Genomic DNA, 23,418 nt, shown 5'->3' with positions numbered 1-23,418 from the left:
TCGAGTTGCCTTCAAAGTTCGTCTAACCTCTTTAAGGTGAAATTACGGATATAGCTGCAATCAGCAAAATTCTTCCGATTCGCCAGTCAAAGTGTCTAAAGTGGAAGACCATGCATAGAATTACCTATTAGAGGCTATACCAGACAATCGGACTATGTACGCTGTGCGTGTGCACTCCTCATGCGATCTAGCCGATTCTCTAATGCAGTTCGTTCATATTTGCGTTAAATGCGTCTATGTATGATGCATGCGAATTAATACAATGTATCGATTAAAATCTGCGACACCATAAAAACCCTAACCTCAATCCTCTTCCCCATCCGCGTGGAATCTGATTAATACCCTGACATAAATTTTCCGACCCACAATTTAAACGGTTCCCAGGAACTACGCACCGCCGAAGACATGACAAATTATAAGTGATTCAACGTGTGGTGAAAATTATAGAGGCGGTTCCGCGGATAGTTATCGATTCCGTCCAGTCCGTATCTAAAACGATCGATGTTAAAACCGATTATCTTTATTATCTGATGAGCCCCAGAATGCCGGCCCTATTATGGGGCTCATGTCTTATGAGAAAACGTGCATGGTCGGTTTCAACATCGACTGGTTCATCTAGGCTACCCGGCGTCGATGAGAGGGTAGCAATGCCTGTATCGTTATCGAAAGCCGAAGATCGATTTATCCCTATCTGAGAAATGCTGTATATCGGTCCGTTCGATTTCGATTCGATAATCGATCCGCAGCTAAGACTAACGAGGCGACTGATTAGCAAGTAGTCGACTAGCTGATTCTTCGCTGCCTCAGGCGGTGTTTCAGCCACCAGGTGGCTTCCTTCCGATCGGTTGTAGTGTGGACTTAACCTACTGGGGTCAGAAATTAGGGCACGGGAAGGCGGATAAGTGACTGATTTTGATTGAATTTCAACCTCGTTTAGCGAAATAGAATCGGTTCCTTTGAAGCCACCTGTCTTATATGATCGGCAAAAATGTCTATTTAGGTCTATAGCTGTCGAGGTTCGTATCACACATCTGAAACTCCAGTTCTTACATCTGAAGTACTTCATATGTGAGAACCGAAGTTTTTCGGATGTGAGAACCTAAGTTGTTTGTATGTGAAAACCGAAGTACTTCAGATGTAAGAACTGAAATTTCAGATGTGTGATCCTAACGTCAGCAGCTGGACCTAAAGTATTCAGATGCTCAATCCGAAAACTTCAGAAATCCATATGACCTAAACTTCGGGTCTTACGCACGAAGTTTTTTCCTCCGTGTTTATGTAATAAAATACCTTTAAAAGAGAATTCAGTGTGTAAACGAAGTACCGGCACTAATCACTGCAATTTTTGAACTCTTGCGCCTTACATCATATCTATTCGTTTTGAAAAATATGAGTAGCCGAGCTCATGTTTTTCTGCTTCCTTACAAGGTAAATACGTACCTAGCCGTAATTTATGCAATTTAAAGTATGCAACCCATCTACGGCGCAAAGTCCCACTTATCGCGGGGTCCGGTTGAGTCGTCTCTGCGTGTCGCGAATATACGTTTCGCAAAAGAATCCGCGGCATAAAAAGCCGAAGAAATGAGTTAGAGAAGCTGGTTATTGATTGTTGCCACAAATCACCGCCGCGGTGCGCTAGCTGCTGGGTGGGAAATCATTTTTTTCCTCGCTTCAACGAGCGGCGCAAGAAGAAACGGACGCAAAAACTCGCTTTGCTGCCCTGCCGTGCTAAGGAAGAACGCTGTATGAACATTCGAAAGTTGCCAAATTTCCTTAGGTAAAATGTTTATTTTTGAGGCAAGTTATGAATATTATTCCTTAAAATTTTCAGGGACTTTAGGTAAAATTGCGAACGAAATTATATAAAAAATTGGAAGGAAAATATTCATATATTTACCAAGGAATTCGCGTTTTATCCAAGGTAATTTGGCAACGCCTGAAGGTTTATACGGCGTTTTTCTAGTGCTGTAGCTGCTGAGATGAAGAGCGCTGAGCAGCAGCCTTGTTGTCGTCCTCTCGCACCACGATCTCCGCAACTTGTTACATCGCAATTACAGTGGTACACGCACTGGGAAGAATGTTTTCAATATTCTATCATGTCTGCATGATTGTCAGTGGACCACTATAGCTCAGGAGCTTCTGACTGGAAAATGTCATTTAACGAAGCCTCCGTTCTTTGTCAGATTGAGAATCTTCCGAAAGACTCACAGAAATCATTTGGATGCTTAAAAATCGACTGACTTTATTTTCAATTAGGTACACGAAAAGGATATTTTTCATTTTCGTGCTAGGTTATTGTTAGGCAAAACAGCTGAAAGTGCTATCTTCTGCATGCCTTCGTGGTTGCGTTTTGGACACACAACAAGCACATTCCAGGTCAGAAATTGGCAGAAGAGGGCTGCACTTTACTTGAACGCGCTGTTTTCATTGGCTCTCTGAGAAAACAATGTCACTTCCGGCTGTTTTTTAAAAAAAAGAAAAAAGTTGCACAACCTCAGCTACATTGTAATTTTCGTGGTTCTGTTCTGCAAAATGCAATCCAACCAGTATCAATACTTTCCAACCAGAAGGAACTAGTATTTGCTTGAGCGCCTTCATACCTTCGGTTATGTTTCCAAACATCCGGAATAGTGATAATTGCTCCTTTAAATATTACTAAAATCGTTGCAAAATGTCTCTTAGCTGTTTGAAAACGATCAAAGGTGCTTCATTCCAACGCTTCCCGTGGAAGTAACATCGAAAAGTGAAGAATTAAGCATGTATGTATGACCTCATTAATGAGTTTATATACGTGCTACAGATAAATGCATTTTCGGCGTTATTCCGCAAGAAAATAATTGAAATATTTTCAGAACACACTGTAATATTTTCTTTAAGAATGAATTGGTAGCACTGCAGTCGCCGTCAGTCTAAAGTTTGTCTAAAACTGATTTTTTATACCAAAAACATCTAAATTTTCATGACTGGGTTGTGAAGCGAGAGGTCCTTGTCCTCTGGAAGTCATAACCACAATTACAGAACTGATGATTCAGCAAAAGGCGAACGCTACTCATATCCCGTTAGCGCAAAGTGGTTCTGTTACTTCGTGGTTTTTGCCCAATTGCCGCTTTTTCGATTAAGCATGCTTCGAAAGTGAGATGGTTCGTTTGTCCCGTGCTCTATGTGCTGATTTCTCAGAGTGAATTTATGAAGGCATCATTTCGAAGAACACGAAGTTACCGCACAGCGCTAGCTTTAAATATCAAGCAAACAAGTAACGCATTCATACATCACGCTCGTGTGTAACCCAGTCGGTAAAGGTACTGTTGTCTTGCCCCCGACGAAATTAATTAAAATTAGTTTGGATTGTAGAGACTATTATGTAATTCAGACTTCATCGCTTTGATAACCTATACGGCTCTTAACTCCGTTGAGGTTACTGATGGACAAAATGATAGACAAAGAAGACATAGGGAGTAAAGAGCGATCATATTGGTTGAAATGGGTGATTCTTGTAGACTAAGGGGGTAAATGATGGATTAACAGTAGGGTCTCTCGTGGGATATCGTTAGTTAGTCTAATACCTAGCTCCTTCGTCCATTTCAGCCACCCGCTTCCACCAAAGGATCCCTCCATATCTTTTTGGTCTTCTTTGTCTATCGATGTGTCTAATTATTTCAGCAATAAGCCTCGAGTCTATTACCTACCTCCTTTGTCCGTTTCAACCACCCGCTTCCACCAATAGGATTCTTTGTCGATCGCCTTGTCCGTCCATTTCGAAAATCAGCCTCGAGTTAATTACCTATAGGGTGTCTACAAGTCTGGAATTTCTGGAAAGTCCGAAAATAGCACTGATTTTTTAAGGGCGGTCTCCGGAGTAATGAAAAAGTGCGGAAATTCCACAAGAAATTCCGGAATTTTGAGCAAAAAATTCAAATTTTTGAAATGTTTCAAATTTTTGAAATGTTTCAAATTTCGTCAATTGGAAGTACTGAAAAAGTATTGAATTTTTCTCGTGAGGAGGTACAGACTGTCTTGGGAATATACTGACAAAGCACCATAAAAGTACTGATTTTTGGCCAGCCTGTTTTAGTAGATACCCTGTACCTACCTCCTTTGTCCATGTCAACTACCCGCTTCCACTAGTAGGATTCTTTGTCGATCGCTTTGTCTATCAGTTTCGTCAATCACACTGAAAAAAAAAAAAAAAAAAAAAAAAAAAAAAAACCAACACATTGGATCTAGAGTCAAGACTCTTAAAAATATCGACAAGAAAAAATACTCTTGATTCAGTCAGATTCAAGCTTAAATCAAGAATCAAGCCTCTCAATTTGAGCGGATTTCCTTTCGATTTAAGCTTAAATCCGATTGAATCAAGAGTCCTTTTTCTTGTCAATGTTTTCAAGAGTCTGGACTCTGGATCCATGTGTTTTTTTCTCGTGTTCTTTGTCGGTCGCTTTGTCTATCAGTTTCACCAATGAGCCTGCAGTGACCCAATTGCGTTTTGGGGAATACCCAAGCTCCCCATCGGAGCATTTCCTCACCTACATAGCCGGCGTTTGAAGTCTCGCGGGGCGATTAGCGGAGCGTGGCGTGGCGTAAAAATGCGGCATAAAACGAGACGCGATGCGCATGCGCCGTGTCCCTAATCGAGCACACGAGACGCATTACGGGCGGTGGCGGCGGCGCGTCAATGACTTTCCGTGTGCAAACACCGGGAGTCGCTCGAAAACCAAACGGCCATCGATCATCGGGAACCCAGTTGAAAATGAGCCGCCGCCACCGAGCCATCTTCAGCGGGTTCCGTCAATGTCCCGCACAGTGGCCGCGTTTCGAGCGAGTAACTGGAATTTGTATCCAGCGGGCTCATCGTTGAATTTGATAGACAAGGCTATAGACAAAGAAGACAAAAGGAAAATGAAGGGATCGTATTAGTGGAAGAGGGTGGTTGCAATTGGCGAAGGAGGTAGGTAATAGACCTAACTAACGGCAACCCACGAAAGACCCTTTGGTTGGTCCATCATTTATCCCCATACTCTATAAGGACTATCCATTTCTCTATCGCAATCATGGAGTGAAGTTACGTTTCTTCGTCCGAGAACCTATACGAAACGTCTACCGTAACCAGTTTGTGTACAAAATTTGTATTGGTTTGTGTTTCACTTAATATATTAATCAAAAGTAACACAAGCACACACATATTTTTTTTTAGCGTTACTAAATTTTGCAATAGGCTCATTATAGGACGTTCCAAGGAGGGGTTTGCGATGTCGGCCACAAGATTTTGCTTATGAGGGACCTTAAGGCTTAGCCACACACGATTAATCGCCGCGATTGAAAGAGGAAAGCCAATGGAGAGCCTTGATTTCGATATATCCACGTCAATGGATCGGAATCAAGGCTCTCCATTGGCTTCCGTCTTTCAATCGCGGCGATTAATCGCCGTGTGTATCTAGGTCTTGACACTTCTTTTGGCAACGATGGAAATCCAAAGTGAGTGGCTTCGTTTGTTTCGGTCAAATCACTCAGATAATCAATTTTTGTTCATGTTAAATCTTACATTTAAATGCGTGTAATTGTGCACCCCTGTGCGCCTCGCTGACCGGAAGGATGGACGGAAGCGGGTAAGCGCGGAAGAGCTGAAGAAAAAGCTCAGTGAGTCGACTGTTTGAGCCCATTCAGCTCGGCTCGACTGATTAACCGGACTGAAAAATGTGTCACACCGCCTGACGCGCTAACGTTGACAAATGGCTTGAAACCGCTTAAACGGCCACAAAGTAGCGCCACACGCAGTTGCCGCCTTGGATCAGGAAAACCTCCTTACCGTTTCAGTCCGTCTCGAGGAGAGACGTGGAGACACATAGAAAGTTTTGGGAAACACTGGAATAAAAAGTTCCTTGGATCCAAAATCCAGACTTATACAAAATTCGACAAGATATAGGTACTTATGATTCAATTGGATTTTTGCTTGCATCGTTGAGAGTCGATTTAGCCTCTTAGTTTAAACGAATCTCTTGTTGATTCGTAACCTAACTCGAGGAGTGTTGTTTCCTGTCGACATTTATAAAAGTTAGGCCACTAGATCCATGAGACTTCTTTTGCAGTGGATGTGCCTCTTAGTTTTTTAGTAGGAAGTGATTTCGATTAAATTCCTCTTTTCTCCATGAAATGAAACCACCTATTTCATAGACCTGTATGAACTACAGGGTAATCTACAATCGTTATTGATATCGTTATGTCACCTTTACCCATGTATAAACGTAGAGACACAAGTTGAGGGTCTTTATTTGTCTCTCAAGAACACCAGCAGGCCGATTGCTGAAATGGATTGACAAAGCTATGGACAAAGAAGACGACATGAAAAACGAGCGATCTGGTCGGTTGGGAGGGGTGGTCGTTATAGACTATAGGGAAAATCGATGGACTACGATCTCTCGTGGGTGCACATAGTTCCTCTATCGTTATCTCATTTGTCCACGGAGAAAAAAACCTCGTGCGTGGGACCCGAAGTTTAGGTCACATGGATCTCTGAAGTTTTCGGGTTGAGCATCTGAACACTTTAGGTCTATAGCTGTCGAGGTTCGGATCTCACATCTGAAACTTTAGTTCTTACATCTGAGGTACTTCAGATGTGAGGACCGAACTTTCAGATGTGTGATCTAAACCTCAGCAGCTGGACCTAAAGTGTTCAGATGCTCAATCCGAAAACTTCGGAGATCCATATGACCTAAACTTCGGGTCCCACGCACGAAGTTTTTTTCTCCGTGTTTACTGAAAAGCCTGCCTCCACTAATACAACCCTTTCATTTTCTTTTTAACCCCACTGTCTTACGCTTTGTCTATCAGCATCAACGATCAGCCCACTTGGGGGAGGGAGGGGGGGATGGAGGCCACTCTCATGAATTTTGCAATCGACATGCCGATACCGTGTGTTCGGTTCCGATAGTAGGAACTGTATAAAGCATCGCGACTTCTGCAGGGCAGTTCCTTCCTTCTCCGCCTTGTCTGTCCAATTGGTGTCAGTTTTTAGCGCGGCAATTGATTAGCGATGGACGCGGGGGCACGCCGCCGATCCGAAGACGTCGAGTTATGGCCGAGCGCGGCGCGGAGTGCATCGCTCAACGCGCGGCCCATTAAATCGCCATTTGTCGCCATTATCCGCCGACAAGAGTTATCCTCCACCGTTGACAGTTTTCTCACTTACTTAGCTCCGTGATGCCTACTTCAATCAGGGGAAGGATTCGTCTAATCGAATGGAACTACTTAGCCGAAAGTTTACCCTTATTTTTGAAAGGGGGGTTGAAAGCTCCCTCTTCTTCATAGGCGGATCCAGATACCTGAAACGGGGGAGCGGGTATAAATGAATCGGTGAGTTCGAAAACACACCAACTCGGAAAAAAAATGTTCAGGAAACACCTAAAACTGCGCAGCGGGCGAAGAAGTTGGTTTAAGGAAAACCTTTTTGGTGCCAAAGGGCAAGTACTCGGAGACTTTAAAGCACCAAGTTGAAATCGATACACCATGTTTGATGACAGAGTATTAAGCGTTTAAAAATTTCCGAGTAGGTGTGTTTTCGTTCTCACCGACTCTCAGATACTGATTTTTCATTCTGCCCTGAAAAATGTATATTTTTCGACCTGAATAACGCTTGAATATTCATATAACTTGTTGGTACAAGTAATACTGAACCGAAAAAAGAAAACCGCAAAATCGGATGGTCACTCGTTTCCCTTGAAATGGCCAAAAATTGGTATTTCCCATGAAAAACTTCGATTTTTCCCTTTTCCCGTCGCTATTTCGAGCACTTCCGATCGCAATTTCGAAATTTCTTTTTGCGTGCAGATGCTTCTATTCATAAGTGTTACTAAACCGTAAAAAAGTGAAAATCGAAAAAAATCCGAGTTGGTTCTGTCTAAGGTGACACGGCAATATACCAGATAACATTCTGTGTAATTTTTCCAGACTGATTGAATCGCCTTTCCGTGTCCATTTTTTATATAAGCGGCAACGGTGCATGTTATCGAGAACAACGGTCTGACTGGATGCTTGGGATTTTTCGAGGCGGCTTTATTGGCAGTTTTACGAGTCACTTCCATCGCCAATTTGGTCCAATCGTCCGCGCGAAAATGCAGCTCGGATGACCAGACCGCGCTTGGCAGACGGATCATAGCTCCACTGTCCGTCTGAGGCACCGATGACCTCCAATCAGATGTCAAAGCTCTGCCGCCGGTCCTGGATTTACACTCAACGCGAGAAAAATCCGAAATCGCATTAATGCTACAAGAATTCCAGATTTCCGATTCTGAGAATTCAAATCTCCGGTCAGAGACGGAAGTACAATATATCACGATTCTAATCGTATGCATGTCCCGTTTTCCGTCTTTTTAACTCTTATCGATCTTTTTGATTGGGTTCCTCCCGGAAGAAGGCGGCGTGGACGTCCAGTGAAAGGTTGGCTGGAGGGAGTGGAGGGGGAGATCAAACGGTGTAATGTGCCCGATGATTTGTGGGAGGATCGACTCCGATGGCGATTTGGAGTCGCAGAGCGCTCTAGTGCGCTGAGGTAGCGGATATATATGTATGCATGTATCATCGAATTTCCGAAACGGAACTAACGCTGTCTTAATTGGACGTATTTCTGCCAAACAGAGCTATGTAAATAGTATGGATTTTTTAAGGTCGGTCCGGAAGTACTGAAAAAGTGCGGAACTTTCGCAAAGAGGTCCGGTATTTTTTCTTAATTTGTTGTCATTTTTGTCGCAATTAGAGCGAGAAAATCAAATTTTTGAAATTTTTCGAATTTCGTCAATTGGAGGTACTGAAAAAGTACTGACTTTTCACTGATGAGGAGGTACTGAAAATCTTTAGAAAGCACCGAAAAAGTAATGTGAAAGTACTGATTTTTGGCCAGCCTGTTTTAGTAGACACCCTGGTCAGAAGTGACGGCATTCTTTTTAGATTTTTTCAAAAGTTCCGGAAAATACGAAAGATCCGAAACATTTCGGGAATTTCAAAAGTTTCGGGAAAAATTCAGGAAAATCTCTTTTAAGTTCCAAAATTTGGTACTAGCTCCGGGAAATAGAAGCACTGGTTTTAACATGAATACGTTCACTCATTGGCATACATTCGGAATTTCTTGATAGTCAGTACTCAAAGTTTAAACCTTCCTCTCGCACATTGCGCCTCACGCCTTGAGTAATATGAAACTAACATTCATGAAGATTCGGATGAATGGCGATGCCCGGTGCTAGCTTCTTTTACGAAATCGTTGGGTCCGGTCAGTAACGGACGACAGCGCACCCTAGAGCGCAGGTGACACACTTTATGCTGCAATAAGCATTACAGATAAGAGTTTTGTGTGTCGTGTATTTACAAACGGCTATTGTTTTGTTACGCCATGATGTCCGTACGCACGCAAATGAAAGTTACGAAACAGTGGGACTTGTATGTGGGTCTATCGTACGTACGAAAGGGACAGAATATGAAACATTATTGTCTCAAGACCTCTGGAATAACGCGATTTGTCCCCCTTACACCTCAATTTGAGGTAATGTAAGGATATCGCATTTTGTTATTTTTGCATTTTTGCTTGGTATTTTTCCGCAGTGGTATTATTTGGTACTTTGGTTGCTTTCGCCCAGTACTTTCTAATTAGCGGTAAAGAGGAAAGACTACACCCTCAAGTGCACTGTGCCTCTGCTCGCAACCTGACGGAGCAGTAAATTATCGAACGAAAGTACGCACTTGTATGCCCCGTAAAATTCTTGGGGCTGCGTCACGTTGCAGCGTTGCGTAACGTAATTAGGATGGTGGCGTGTCCGGCGCCGGACGCCGCGTAGGGCGCCACGGAAGCCTCCAATCGTAACGCTTAGCTTTTCCGTAACGCTACCTCCGTAATTGCTTTGTGCGTAAATCGCCGCCTAAGGCGCTTCCGGAATCGGAAATTTATATGATTTGAGTATTTGCCTGCGACGTATCGATCGTTTGCCTATCGAGATTCTTAGCGTCTTACCTTTTGTCCAGAGAAAATAAAAATTCATTTTTCTCAAAAGTTAGGAGCTTGATCTACTGATGTTACGGAAGGTATTCCAGTGAACTCATCGCATTTGAGTCGAACGCCTTTTGGCTCCGCCATAGCGGAAGACAGAAAACCGACTCAAATGTCTTGGCTACTTTCACATGCCACCGTTAATAGGGAATATGCAGAACTCTGCCGCCAAGTTGAAGGAAAATGCAAAAGTTCGTTTCTGTTACTGAAAATACTGATTTTAAGTTAAATCCGCACAGATTCTACCAAAGAAGTCCAAATTTCGTTCGAATTAGTCGAAATAATATCTCAAAAAATTTTTTTTCAGTGCAGGAAGTCTGCGTTGCAAACCGAGATACGTGTGCTGAATGTCTCGCCTTCGATATTTTCTACGAGCGAGGAGACGTAACGCCTCTTTTCGCTCAAGCTAAATTCGTCATTCTTACGAAACATCGTAACTCCATTTCAATGTTGCAAAATTTCTCCTCGCAAATTGCATGTTAACCAGGAGACTCGTGGACATTTCTAATTGAAAACTTCACTGCTTTTTACTCAGATTTCGTCCTGATGTGTCTGATCAATTTTGGATAAAAATTTCACTCGTACATTTTTGTCCAACAATTAAAAATCGTTTTAGTGAATTTGACAACCTTGGAATGGAGTTACGTTTCTTCGTCCGCGAGACGACGTACTGAAAAAAAAAAAAAAAACCACATTGGATCTAGAGTCCAGACTCTTGAAAACATTGATAAGAAAAAATACTCTTGATTCAATTAGATTTAAGCTTAATTCAAAAGGAAATCTGCTCAAATTAAGAGGCTTGGTTCTTAATTTAAGCAAAAATCCGATTGAATCATGAGTATTTTTTCTTGTCGATGTCTTAAGGAGTCTGGACTCCAGATCCAATGTGTTTTTTTTCTCGGTGCGAAGTTTGCAAAATACTCTAGACCCGCGTACCAGGTGCAATTTGGCAGCCCTGCGCTGGATTCCGCGGACACAATCAGCTGAAATACCGTCGACTGGATGCGACCGACTATTGTTATAATTTTTAAAGCTCTCCCGCACGGCATCGCGCTACTCTCCCTATTTAATTGACTCCATTTTTTTCAGTTTTCCGCCCCCCCCCCCCCCTCGCGCGGGGGACAGTGCAGTAAATTCCGAGCCCGCAACCGCAACCTGCAACCCGTTGTGTAATCTTTGCATTGCTATTGTCGCCCCCCTTCCCCTCGTCGAGGATGTCGTTGCAATGCCTGAATGCCGGGTAGGATGCCGTTTCTGGGAGACTTCTACTACCTCGCCGCTTTTACTTTCTACCGCCTAATGAACGCCGCCCGAATTCGGGGGGAGACTGCACCGACTCGGACAGCTTTGCTCGAATTTAAATCGATCGTACTCGATTGTGGTTCAATGTATCGTTTTGTTTGAAACAATAGGACGTAACCTCAATCGAAAATTTTAGGATTTGAGTTGGAGAAGCTTAAAATTAGAAAATTCCGTGACTTTTTTTCCGTGACCGCAATGAATCTCTTTTTTCTGTATTCCGCGTTAAAATCTCCAACATATCCCGCAGATCTCACCCTAAAGTGGGTCAGTTGCGGTGGTCACAGAGTCGAGTTTTAAAGCTTGACTCTTGTAAATTAGCTAAAAATAATAAGATCCATTCAAACAGTGACTTTCTACGTTCAATATTAACCGAGATATCACCCTTTGAAAAGTCGGGTTGAAGGCGTCATTCATCGCGGTAGTGACACACTTGGTTTTTTCCACTTTGCTGTCATCCGAGCTCCACGTTGAGTAACCAATAAAAATGTGTGTCTCTCCGACTGACGAAAGTAAGGTGGAAGAAACTAAGGGCGTCCCTACCGCGATGGATGACGACATAAATCCGACTTTTCAAAGGGTAATATATCTGTTAATACATCTTATTATTACGGATCGTTTTATTGTGAGCTGATCTGCATCAAAACACGATTCTGTGACCAGTGCACTTGACCAATGAACCAATTTCATTCCAGACAGTGAGCCAGCGGGCTCTTACGTTATCTGATGTTCTATTCTCATGTAATTTTTCATCGACATCATTTCCACGAAACCTAGGAATTATGAAACCAATACGCCAGTCTGCGGAGAGCAAGGCTCCGGATTCGTGAACTAGCGTGACCGGCAGTTAAAACTGGGTCCGAGACCACATTCCGAAACTAGCCGGAATTTTCTCAGCCGGTTGAGGCCCGAAAAAGCTGAATTCCCCGGGAGGACGAGCCGCAGAGTACGACCATTTGGCCGCTGTGGCCGAAATCTATCCTAAGCCGTTAGGCGACACCCCGCGATGGGCCACAAGCTGCAGGCCCGAAGCACCTGCCTGGTTAGTGTTAATATTGCCTGTCTAATTATCTGCTCACTGTAGGAGGAAGTCCTTACTCTACAGGGTCATCCAGAAATCGTATTTGATCGTGAAGTTATATTCAGGGCAGTGCTCCTATTCCGTGTCCGTCTAAAGTTCCGGAATTCGGAACTTTTTTTTCCAATTTCTCTCACTCCGTGACCGTCAAAAGTTCCGGGATTTCTTTTAGATTTTTTCAAAAGTTTGAAGAAAGATCCGGAACATTTCGGGAATTTCAAAAGTTCCGGGAAAAATTCAGAAAATTTTTAAAAGTAGATCTTCTATCTTCAGATACCGACATCAAACCAATTTGGTCGAGAATGATCGTAAATGAGTGTTCCTCCGCGGAAATGAGTGAATTTCTGCAAAAACTTAGTCAAATACGTGCTTTAAAACCGACGGGTTGTAAAAATTGAAATTATTAATCAGTCTGGATAATTTGAATTCATAGGTTGTGTTGGTATGCTCTTGAATGGTATGGGTAGGTATGATGTGGTGGAATGACAAAAACGAAAACAGATCTTGAATGAGCAGATTTATATCGACAAGTGTACATCGTCACCTTCCGGCCAAAGTATCACAAGCGCCATGTGACGTTTAAAAATTTCCGCCGCCACTTTATTGTTTTACCGAGATATTTTTGGTCGAATCCGTTTAAAAATTTTACTGAATTTTACAGGCAGCACAAAGAAAAGTTAGTGAAATTTTCGGACAGCTTCGTTGAACGATTTCTCTGTAAAAAACCAAAATGGCGGCGGAAATTTTTAAACGTGGCGTGGCGCTTGTGATACTTTGGTCGGAAAAACGACGGACGGACAAAGTCAAAGTCCTCAGAAAAGTGACGGACGACATGTCGAATATCCGTTCGAGAGAAGCACCCTGTACATTTTTCGAATCCTCAATTTCGTGTAGCGCATTTTCAAGAGGTGCATCATTCGGAACCCCTCACTTTTTCTGCATGACGCTGCATAGAGTAAAAAACGCCCCAGGAATCTCGAGTCCCATTTTCCGTCTCTATCCCGCTCCTGCTTACTCCGGGAGAGCGAGAGAGAAGGTGCTGCGACCCGTGGCGGCAAAACAAAACCGATCGGTGGCTTGGATCGAGGACAAAAAAGTAGGAGATGCACACTGCCGTGCCAAGGAAAAACGCCGTATGAACATTCGAGAGTCGCCAAATTGCCTCCGATAAAATGTTTATTTTCGAGAAAAGTCGTTAATATTTCTCCTTGAAATTTTTAGACCATTTAGATCAAATTACCAACGAAATTACCTGAAAAATCGAAAGAGAAAGGTTTATTAATTAATCCGGAAAATTTGTATTTTATCAAAGGAAATTTGGCAACGTCAGAAGGTTCATACGGCGTTTTTCCTTAGCACGGGAGCGCCCCGCGCATTGGAATATTTTTATCATTCATCATCCGACTCCTGGCGGGACTCCAAACCGAGAGTGTTCCTGTGTCAATAAAGGTCATTTCGCCGGAGATTACGGTCGGGTTAACGCCGGGATTCGTCGAAAAATTGAAGTCGCCGCCTCTGATTTATCGGCGGAGCGGTGGCCGAGGCCTCAATCGGGATGAGATTTCTGGGGTCATGTTGTGTGGCTTTAAGGCGATTCTATGTGAGCTAGGGACGATTTCCGCCGTTATGCTGCGCTACCACATTAGTCTGTGTCTTTAAAGGCAATAATGGACCACTCGCCAGGTGCGAATGTAAGCATTATGATATTTTGTCGCTCCTTTATAAAGAACTACATTTCAATCTTGCCGTGTATCTTCTCGCATATTGAATTCTTACCAGGAGAATCTTGGGAAATTCTGATTTAAAACACTGATTTTCGCAATACTCAGTCAAGCTGCGCTGTTACATCAGTCTATGTCTTCAGAGGCGATGATAGACCACTCTCCAAGGTGTGAATTTTAGCATTTTTAAACTCAAAGGAACTGTGAAACCACACAAACCCTATGCACACTATCCGTCTTGATTTAATTTTGTACTTATAAGTTTCTTCGAGCACAATACGTCCAAATAATTTACAAAGGTACAACCAAGGTATCCATAATTTCGAAATTTCAAACCCCTATTTCTCAAAATGGCAAAAACTGTACTTGTGCGCCTCGCCCTCCAAGCCCCTCAACTTACTACATCCATCATTAACTTTTATTTTTACTTACAAATTCTTATTTTAATTATTGTTCCAGGCACTCGAGACTTGAGCAACCGACCGATAATAGTCTACGACGCCTCACTAGTGGCCAAGTCTTCCCTGGACCAGTCAGAAATCGCCAACGTCTTCTTCCACTACGCCACACTTCCTACAAGGTAATATTTTCCCTTTCTCGCATGACGCGCCCCCAGAAGGTGGGATCAACGCAGTTCAAAATACTTTTCGCTCCCGAACCTCATCCTTTAGATAGGAAGGCAATCTCAAACACTTTCCACTATCACTATGCAACGATTACGTGACAACTTTTACACTGCCGTTCTAAGGTGAAACGCCGTATGAGCCTCCAGACGTTGCCAAACCTTTGACGACAAATCATGAATTTTTGGGCAAATTTGTAAGTATTTTTCGCCCGAACTATCAGAGAAAGTTGTTCGTAGTTTAATTCAAAGTGTCCGAAAATCTCAACAAAAAATATCCTTAACTTTCCCCAAATATGAGTATTCTGTGAGAGTAAATTTGGCAACATTCGAATGTTCATACGGCATTTTTCCTAAGCTGTTAACGTGTATACGGTTACGGAAACCGTAATCGGTGTCCTTCTCCATTAACTCCGTCACTTAATTTCGTCACACCTGCCGCACTCCACCTTTACTCCTCTTCTTGTTCCTCCTCCGCGGCGACCCGGTCGTCATAATTCGAGCGGGCACCTTCACATTTTTGCCGCGAACTTTCTAGTAATATGGGATTTGATGGGGGTCAGGGCGGAAGTGAGGACGGTGCATTGTCGACGGTGGCGCGGCGGCGGCGAAATGTGGAACCGCGGCTGCACCTAGCGCAATCGGGCGTTCCGATCTTAATTCGATCATGCGGGGACGCGCGCGGTTTAGCGTGTGGAGGAGGAATAAATTCCAGCGATGGCTTTTATGGGACCATCACCCTCAGCGTCTGCAGTCGCCGCAGGGAGAGTCCCACCTTTTGGCTGTGATGTCATATGGACTACGTTTTGCAATGAGGAACTACCGTTTCAGCTCTATTCAGGAACAATGTGTGTAACAGGGTCTATGGAAAGGGACCTTATTTTATGAGAGCAAATTGTCACGGTGAGCCCAACGGAATGGGGGAAGGTCAAAATTGGCGATTTTGAGATCTCAATGGAAAACGTTCTCTAGAAGCCGCGTGCGGGAACAAACTGCGGCAGGCTTTAATTTAATTTTCTTAGCAAAGAGTGCGCTAGCTGCTTAAAGGGGTGATGATAGGCTGTGATACGGGTGCGTTATAAGAGGGGGGGGGGGATAGAGAAATTGGACAAAGTGCGTCAAGAAATACTTGAACGGCCCTTACTCTTTAACCTAAAATTTAAACAATTCTCCAGGAACTTTAAGACGTCATATCTCTCTGAAGTTTTGAGCTTTCGGTGTCGAACTTGGGTATCAATGTCGAGATTTTCTTTTTTCATGCAGTAGTACCCATAACTCAATAATTCAAAATTGAGTCTCAATTTGAAATTTTGGTTGTTAAGATCCCTTCTGAAAGTTTCTGTCACAAACGGATTACATTTTGCAAAAAGGAAGCACAAGCATTCCAATGTTGCTAAGTTTTGTCTCTAACTTTCCTTACCTTGTAAGTATAAACTGATCATCTGAACAATAAGTTCCCATCTTAACTCCCAATAAACCATAATAATTTGAAGACGAATTGTAATTAAATTTTTTGCTTGATTTCAGTAATTTTATTGTAGAGAATGTAAGTCGCGCAATCTTAGCAACATCGGACTGCTCGTGGCTCCTTTTTGCAAAATGCAATCCATATGCGTCATTCGTTTCTCCATGCATTTCAATAAATGGGCAGCAATACTGCCGTGCCAAGGAAGAACGCCGTATGAAATATTCGAGAGTTGCCAAATTTCCTTTGATAAAATGTTCATTTTGGAGGAAAATTATGAATATTTTTACTTAAAATTTTCAAGAACTTTAGATCAAAATACGAACAAAATGATCTGAAAAATTGGAAAGAAAATATTCATAAATTTACCAGGAAATTCGCGTTTTCTGAAAGGAAATTTGGCAACGCCTGAAGGTTCATACGGCGTTCTTCCTTAGCACGGCAGAAAGTAGTTTTTACCCTAAGATGTCGTTCATGAACGCGGCACGAGCGACGGCATGCATGCCGTCGCTTTTCAGTTGAATGAGGTACGGTCCTTCGTCCAGAAACAACGATTTGACTAAAACCTGTCGAAGTGCAGGCATTCCTCCGTCACGTGGCATCAGTGTTGACGTCAACGTCATGGGTGAGGTTCACACCGCAGCGCAGCAAAGTTCAAGGAGCCGCCGAGCGATCGCGTGAATTGCGTGGCCACTCACCGATGCGCCCCCTCCCCCCGCCCCCCTCCACTATTCCGGCCACCTCGGGGCCGTATGACGTTGGCCGGTGTCCCCGGGGCCTCGTGACAACGGTTATGATCTTATTACATTGACTGATCCCGTATCCACGATTATGCCTAATTAGACGCCTCATGGTTGCCGATCCTTCCATACGCGACTTTACAAGAGAAAAGAGACGAGACAAGAGACCCTCCACTGGCCTCTTGGCGACAGGTGGAAGCTTTTACTTTCGGGGATTCAACACCTCTTATGGACAATTATAAGGGAGCAACAGTCATCACTCTTTTTTCGGCTGTCGACCTACCTACATGGTGGATGATGAGCTCCGGGTGACGTTATGAACCAAACAAGTTTCCGCAACTTCGGTCATTTTTGGCATTGTTTCCAAAACGAAACTGCCAACACATTGTTGAACATCAACCATGTCGGTAAGTCAACAGTAGAATGCTGAGTCCCGAAATTAAAGCTCCACCATGGCCAGAGCCTCCGTCGTTCTCGGCTATTGTGGAAGCTTTAACAGTCGGGACTTCAGCAATTAACTTTGCTACCTACATGTTGATGTTTACAAGTGTTGGCAGTTTTGTTTGAGAACATGCCAAACAAGGCGAAGTTGGGATAACTTGTTTGGCTCATGACGTGACCGAAGTTCATCATTGAGCTGTAGGTAGTTCATTCAGCCGAAAAACGAGTGATGACTGTGCTCCCTATAATTTTCCATAAGGGGTGTTGAATCCCAGAAGTAATCAAGCTAGTTCAATATCGCCCATCTCTCTTCAACTTTGAATTTAATTTGGTCCTGCTTCAATGAGTAATTAATATATTTGCAACCTTGGAATGGAGTTACACTCCCTCGTTCAGGAAACACCGAATTATCGCCAAAGTTTGCAACCGAGTCGTTCATTTGATGGCGGTATCCACAGGATGCTACCCTGGGCCATAACGGTGCCATTCCCCCCATAGCGTTGCATATAAACCATCGATTATATCGATACTCGATCGTCTGCTTAGATATTTTACCCTTCCATATCCCTATCCACCCGATAACTAATATCGAATCTGACATGAATTGCATTGTTGTATCTCGCGCTTGTTTGACCAGAAGACCGCAAACAGCTAGCAGAATTACAAGTTATGACGTTACAATAGGTGGTCAGTCGGCGCACGGTGGATCGAGCCAATGAAGATGTTGCATGTGTGAGGAATTTGCGATTTGACCATTGATTATTTTGTTAAAGTTAGCGAGGAACATGATGGTGCCACTGGTTTTCTCTGAAATCATCTCCCAAGCTCAAAAAAAGCTCTCAAGTTGAGGCCAAAATGGAGGGGATATCCCACTCTACCCTGAGAGTCCACGTCTACGTCAACACAAACTCCCCATGCAAAGATAGGGAGCAAATTCATTGACAGGGTTGCCACTTTATTTGGGGACTCCAAAACTGAAAACACGGCAACCCTGCCAATGTATTTGCTCCCTATCTTTGCATGGAGAGTTCGTCTTGATGTAGAGGTGGACTCTCAGGGTAGCGTGGGATATCCCCTCCATTTTGGCCTCAACTAGAGAGTTTTTTTGAGCTTGGGAGTTGATTTCAGAGAAAACCAGTGGCAACATCGTGTTTCTCGCGAACTTTAACGTAAGAATCAACAGTCAAATCGCAAATTCCTCACACATGCAACATCTCCATTAGAGAGATCGGACATGACATTTTTTATTAAATCTGAAAATTTTGATGTTTATTCCGTCACATTGTTTCTGGAAGAAAATTCCACGATGAAACTACTGAAAACACTTCTAGGACCTGAAAGTTTTGTATAAACGGAGTTATAAGCGTTTGAAGTCTCCAAAGCTTGTCCGACCTCTCCTATCGACTCGATCCACCGTGCGGCGATTCGTCGTGGCTCGCCTTACTTCCGGGCTCCCTCGGTTTTTAATTAGCGGGTGGCACAGGCACAAACAGAACTGGACTTTAATTCATAGGGAATGGGATCCCTGGGGTCAGGTAGGCCCTGCAATTTTTCGCGAGCTTTCATCGGGCGTTTGGATGTGAATTGAAATGCTTGCCCCGAGAGGGATTTCATGTAATTTGATTTTGAGATGAGACCATTGCGTGTTTGGTAGATGATCATAGGCATGCGCGAAGAATTTTTGTAGGTATGCCAGGTTGAGAAAATCCGAGGGATTTAGAAACTCGGGGATCCTTTTTTCCCTCCTCTATCCACCAGTGGCGAAGCGTGAATGATCGATCACCGATATTTTACCATTTGAAGCTGTGGTAGGAATCGATCAGTGGCGTGGTGTTCTTTGCGATTTATCGATTGATCTGCATTTGAACCTATGGAAAAAGATCGATAGACAGGGTGTTCGCAACAAACACCCTAATAATCGATTCTTTACCATAGCTTCAAACGGGGTAATATCGATAATCGATTATTCACGCCACGCACTGGAATCGATTATTAAGGTGTTCGTTGTAAACACCCTGATTATCGAGCCTTTTCTATACGTATAAATGACGATGAATATCGCAAAGTACGGCACGCCTCTGGAAGTAAATAAACTTCGGAAAAAATTTTCTGCAATGACAAGCACTATTTGACACCTTTAAAGCACCGACAGAGGTCATAGACACAATCTGCGATCAAGAAAATCGCCAAATGTGTACTTAACCTTCTTATCCCTTGAGAGGAAGAATTTTTTAAAAAATAAAGAAAAAGAGTTAGAATTGTGTTTCGAATAATTTGAAGTTTTTGTGCGTCTGCTGTTTCTGAACTACATGTAAAATTGGTCATAGAGAAGTTTCTTTGGAAGAAAATCATTTTAAAGGGATCAGCAGGTTATTAATACCGCCATGTCTTGAAGTAACCCGTAGGTTTCAGTTGTTGCATCCCAAAATTAGGGTGATGAACCTGGAGTATCTTTACAGAGAGAATGCGGACATGTCAAAAACTTAAGCTCTTCGGGTCAAAGAGGGCAGCCAACCCTCTGACACCAAAAATGTCACTGTAACAAAGAGAAAGAGCTTCCTTCTGTCGCCAAAAGGCCAGTGGAGGATATCTTGTCTCTGGTAATCTCCCTGTATAGGCACTTTGGGTAAGGCGAAATGTTTTGATGGAACCGAAAAAAATATTCCTAACTCAATCCACCAAAGACATCACTGAAAAAAAATTCTCGGCGTTTTTACCAAGGTTCGTTGGTAACTTTACCATCTCACTTTTTTTACCAATTATTGGTAATTTTACCAAGACGGACTAGTAAGCTTACCGAAAAACCGGTATTTTTACTGTTTTTTCAGGTAAGAATACCACTTTTATTTATAATCAATTCCCGGTAACTTTGCCATTTTATCTCGGTACTTTTACCACAGTCGATAAAAAATATTGGCGTTTTTACCGGGGATCAATAAAATTACCGAGAAAGTCAATAATTTTACCGAGATTTCTCGGTAAGATTACCAATTCCATAAGTGGTAATTTTACCAAGAAAAAACTGGGATCAAATAGAACCCTGAATTCTTGGTAATTCTACCCTTTTCTGAGTAAATACACCGAGATTTTTTTTTTTTTTGCAGTGCATGGACATTTTCTGAATATGCGCTGTTTGGGCTGAAAACTTGTAACCCAGCCAGGGGATTCAGGGAGTGTTCTCCCGTACACAGGAATTGCACCTCTCATTGATCGCGGCCGCGTCACCGCGGACGTTTTCGCGATGGCAGCAGCTGCAATTAGCCAGTTCGTGACTGGACGCATCCTTTCCCATAGATCGGTCGCCGCGTCATATCACGCCCGTGTCATTCCCGGTGACAATGAACATATCCCATTATCGTTGCGGTTTCCCGCCTCCCATCGCCCCCCCCCCCCCCCCGGGTTGCGGTTGACCACATGCGGTTGATTGTGAGCCCTCTCATTCTGATACCTCCGGGTGCCAAATTTAAGGGTCCTTCGAAAATTGTGTTCGATCCCTTTGAAATTCGGGATTGGTCTCTGTTGGAGGAACTGTCACGCTGCGTTTCGGCAACATTGGCCGAAGATGAAATTGTGTCTTGTTTACTTGTTTCACACGGTCGGAACCCAGTGGAGCATCAGGGTTGCCACAGTCAGGGATAACTGAGAAAACCTGGAAATTTCAGGGAAAATGACGAAAGTGTCCGGGTAAAATTGTTAAGACACCTTTATTTGCTCTCTAGAATGGGTTTGACGTGCCGAACAACAAATTTTGCCTGAAACCTATCGCTAATCCTGTCTTTTTGACCATCTGGCCGCGAGGCTCCCTTGTTTAAAAAGCAATGATGAATATTAGATGTTTTATTTTTCTGATGTGAGGACTTCAAATTTATACCTGAGACATGTTTTTAAAGGGTTTATTTCGGCCCTTTTAAAACCGACTTTGAGCCCGTCACTTAAGCATAAATGATGTTTCTACTAGTAGGCAACAACCATGATCTGCCCAGGGCCGGATTTACCAATAGGCTACATAGGCTGTAGCCTAGGGCGCAACATTCTGAGGGGCGCAAAATTTTCGAGTTTTTTTTTTTTTAATTTAACGAGTCTTTTGTTACTTGTTATTTTCCAAAACCAACTTGCAAACGTAAACGTACCTCAAAACTGTTTAAAATTGTGTTTTTTTAAAGGTGAATTTGAACATTTTTCTGACACCTAACATTCTCCTTCTAATCTGGAAGGGGTGAGCGTCTGGGGGACCCCCTCCCCCCACGAGAGCGCCTACTTTTAAGGGCGCCACCCAAAGTTTAGCCTAGGGCGCTAAAAATGTAAATCCGGCCCTGGATCTGCCAAGTAGCAAGGTGGTAAAATTGTGCTGGGTCCACACTATTATGCGGGGAGAACTGATACTCATTAAGCCCTAAAATGTTTGACTCTAATTGAAATTTTTGAACTTTTTTGACTTGTTTTTCCACAGAAATAAACATAGTATGGACCCAGCACGTTTTGACTATTTTTTGTCTGCTAAGTGGTCAAAATCCGATATTTTGGTGCTTACGCCCTCGGGAAGAAAATCGGTTCTATTGAAAGTTCGATTAGGAAAGAAGGATTTTGCTCAAAAATTCCGAGGAAAAATGCTTGGATTCTGCAGCAATGCGGAGTAATCTCTGGATTTTCTCGATTATCGATGATTTTTAAAGTCCTTGCCACCGTGTTGCGTTGCAAACTCGTCCGATTTCGATTTTAGAGGGAAGTGTTGCAATATTATTCTGCTGTGCAACACTAAAACGCCATTTTACATTTTTTGGAAACAACGAATCATAGCCAAAGAAGTTGTGTACCTTGAGACAATGTTTATTTACAGAATTCTTTCGCAAGTACTGTCAAGAAATCAACCTGGAAATTTGAGGTGCAAGGGTAAAACAATTTTTATTTTGTATAGTGTGTTCCAAAAAACGAGTGAAATTCTTGATGGGTTTACGGCGTTCTTGCTTAGTACGGTAGTATTGTGAATAGGCAACGGGGCTAACGTGGCTTCCGACCATAGCGCCCGCCGAAACGGAGTCGGTAAGGAGTGCGTGCTCCCCTGCCCCCCCCCCCCTTTCGACAGAATCCCCAAAAACGCCGGACAAAGGAACAAAGGAAGGAGTGAGATGTAATCCGGATTACGTTGTCCCAGGCGCATCTGATAAACGGGCTACGCACCCGCGCTTGCATAACCCGGTTTCGTCCACGCGTCGCACTGCACCGGGATTTTTCGAGTCATGTTCTGTGTTGTCGCGCTGGTCATTTGCTCTTTTTTAAGTTTTTGAAACTTTGCGGAGTAACTTGATCGAGAGAGTAGCGCCATGTGGCTATCGTTTTTTTTCAACGGCGGCCATTTATTTTGGGAGAACATCTGCGGACCATACGCAACATCATCAAACTCAGCTTCCGCCTTTCTGTTTCAATTTTACTTCCTCCAAGAAAAAAAAAAAAAAAAAAGTTGAAATTTCATCATTTCTAGACGTTTTAAGGTCCCAGGAGTCAAAATAACCATACTTGAAAAAATGTGTGTCCGTCCGTCCGGCGTCCCCCAAATCTGTCTACAGCGATATCTCAGAATCTATCTGTTCGATTTCATTCAAAATTCTCACAGAACACCATATTTATGGTCTCCTTATGCACGTCCAACGATTTTGGGGTACGCTAAAATTTGGGGGGGCTAGGGTCAAATTGGGTTAAAGGTCCATTTTCAGCAAAATCACACGGAAAGCTCATTTTGAGGGACCGTAAATTTTGAAAAATGCCTTTAATTCTTTAAAAGTGGGCATCAAGCACATCACCTGGGTCATTAATTTAAGTTCCTAAAAGATCTTTGGACTAAACTCAAAATTCAAGGGATTACGAGGCCCAAAAGTAGGGCACTTTGCTCCGCGACATCACACAAACAACTCATTTTCAAAGACTGTAAATTTGAAAAAAAATGCCTTTCATTTCTTCGAAAGTTGGCATAAGAGCACCACCTGGTTCAATAATGTAAGTTCCTATGAGGTCTTTGGACTAAACTAAA

General features: G+C 43.0%; 1 protein-coding gene across 2 annotated transcripts in view; it reads left to right on the top strand.

The window, feature by feature from the left end:
- The window catches only part of LOC109042300 (puratrophin-1), a 586,997-nt gene that overhangs the window by 256,365 nt on the left and 307,214 nt on the right, over window positions 1-23,418 (top strand). For both annotated transcript variants that reach the window (XM_019058962.2, XM_072304834.1), the window contains exon 4: window positions 14,585-14,705. In XM_019058962.2, coding sequence (XP_018914507.2) covers window positions 14,585-14,705 — 121 coding nt within the window. The remainder of the gene's footprint in view (window positions 1-14,584; window positions 14,706-23,418) is intronic.

The sequence above is a fragment of the Bemisia tabaci genome, chromosome 10 (genome assembly GCF_918797505.1).
Source record: "Bemisia tabaci chromosome 10, PGI_BMITA_v3".
NCBI classification, from domain to species: Eukaryota; Metazoa; Arthropoda; class Insecta; order Hemiptera; family Aleyrodidae; genus Bemisia; species Bemisia tabaci.
This window is presented reverse-complemented; position numbering and strand designations above follow the sequence as displayed.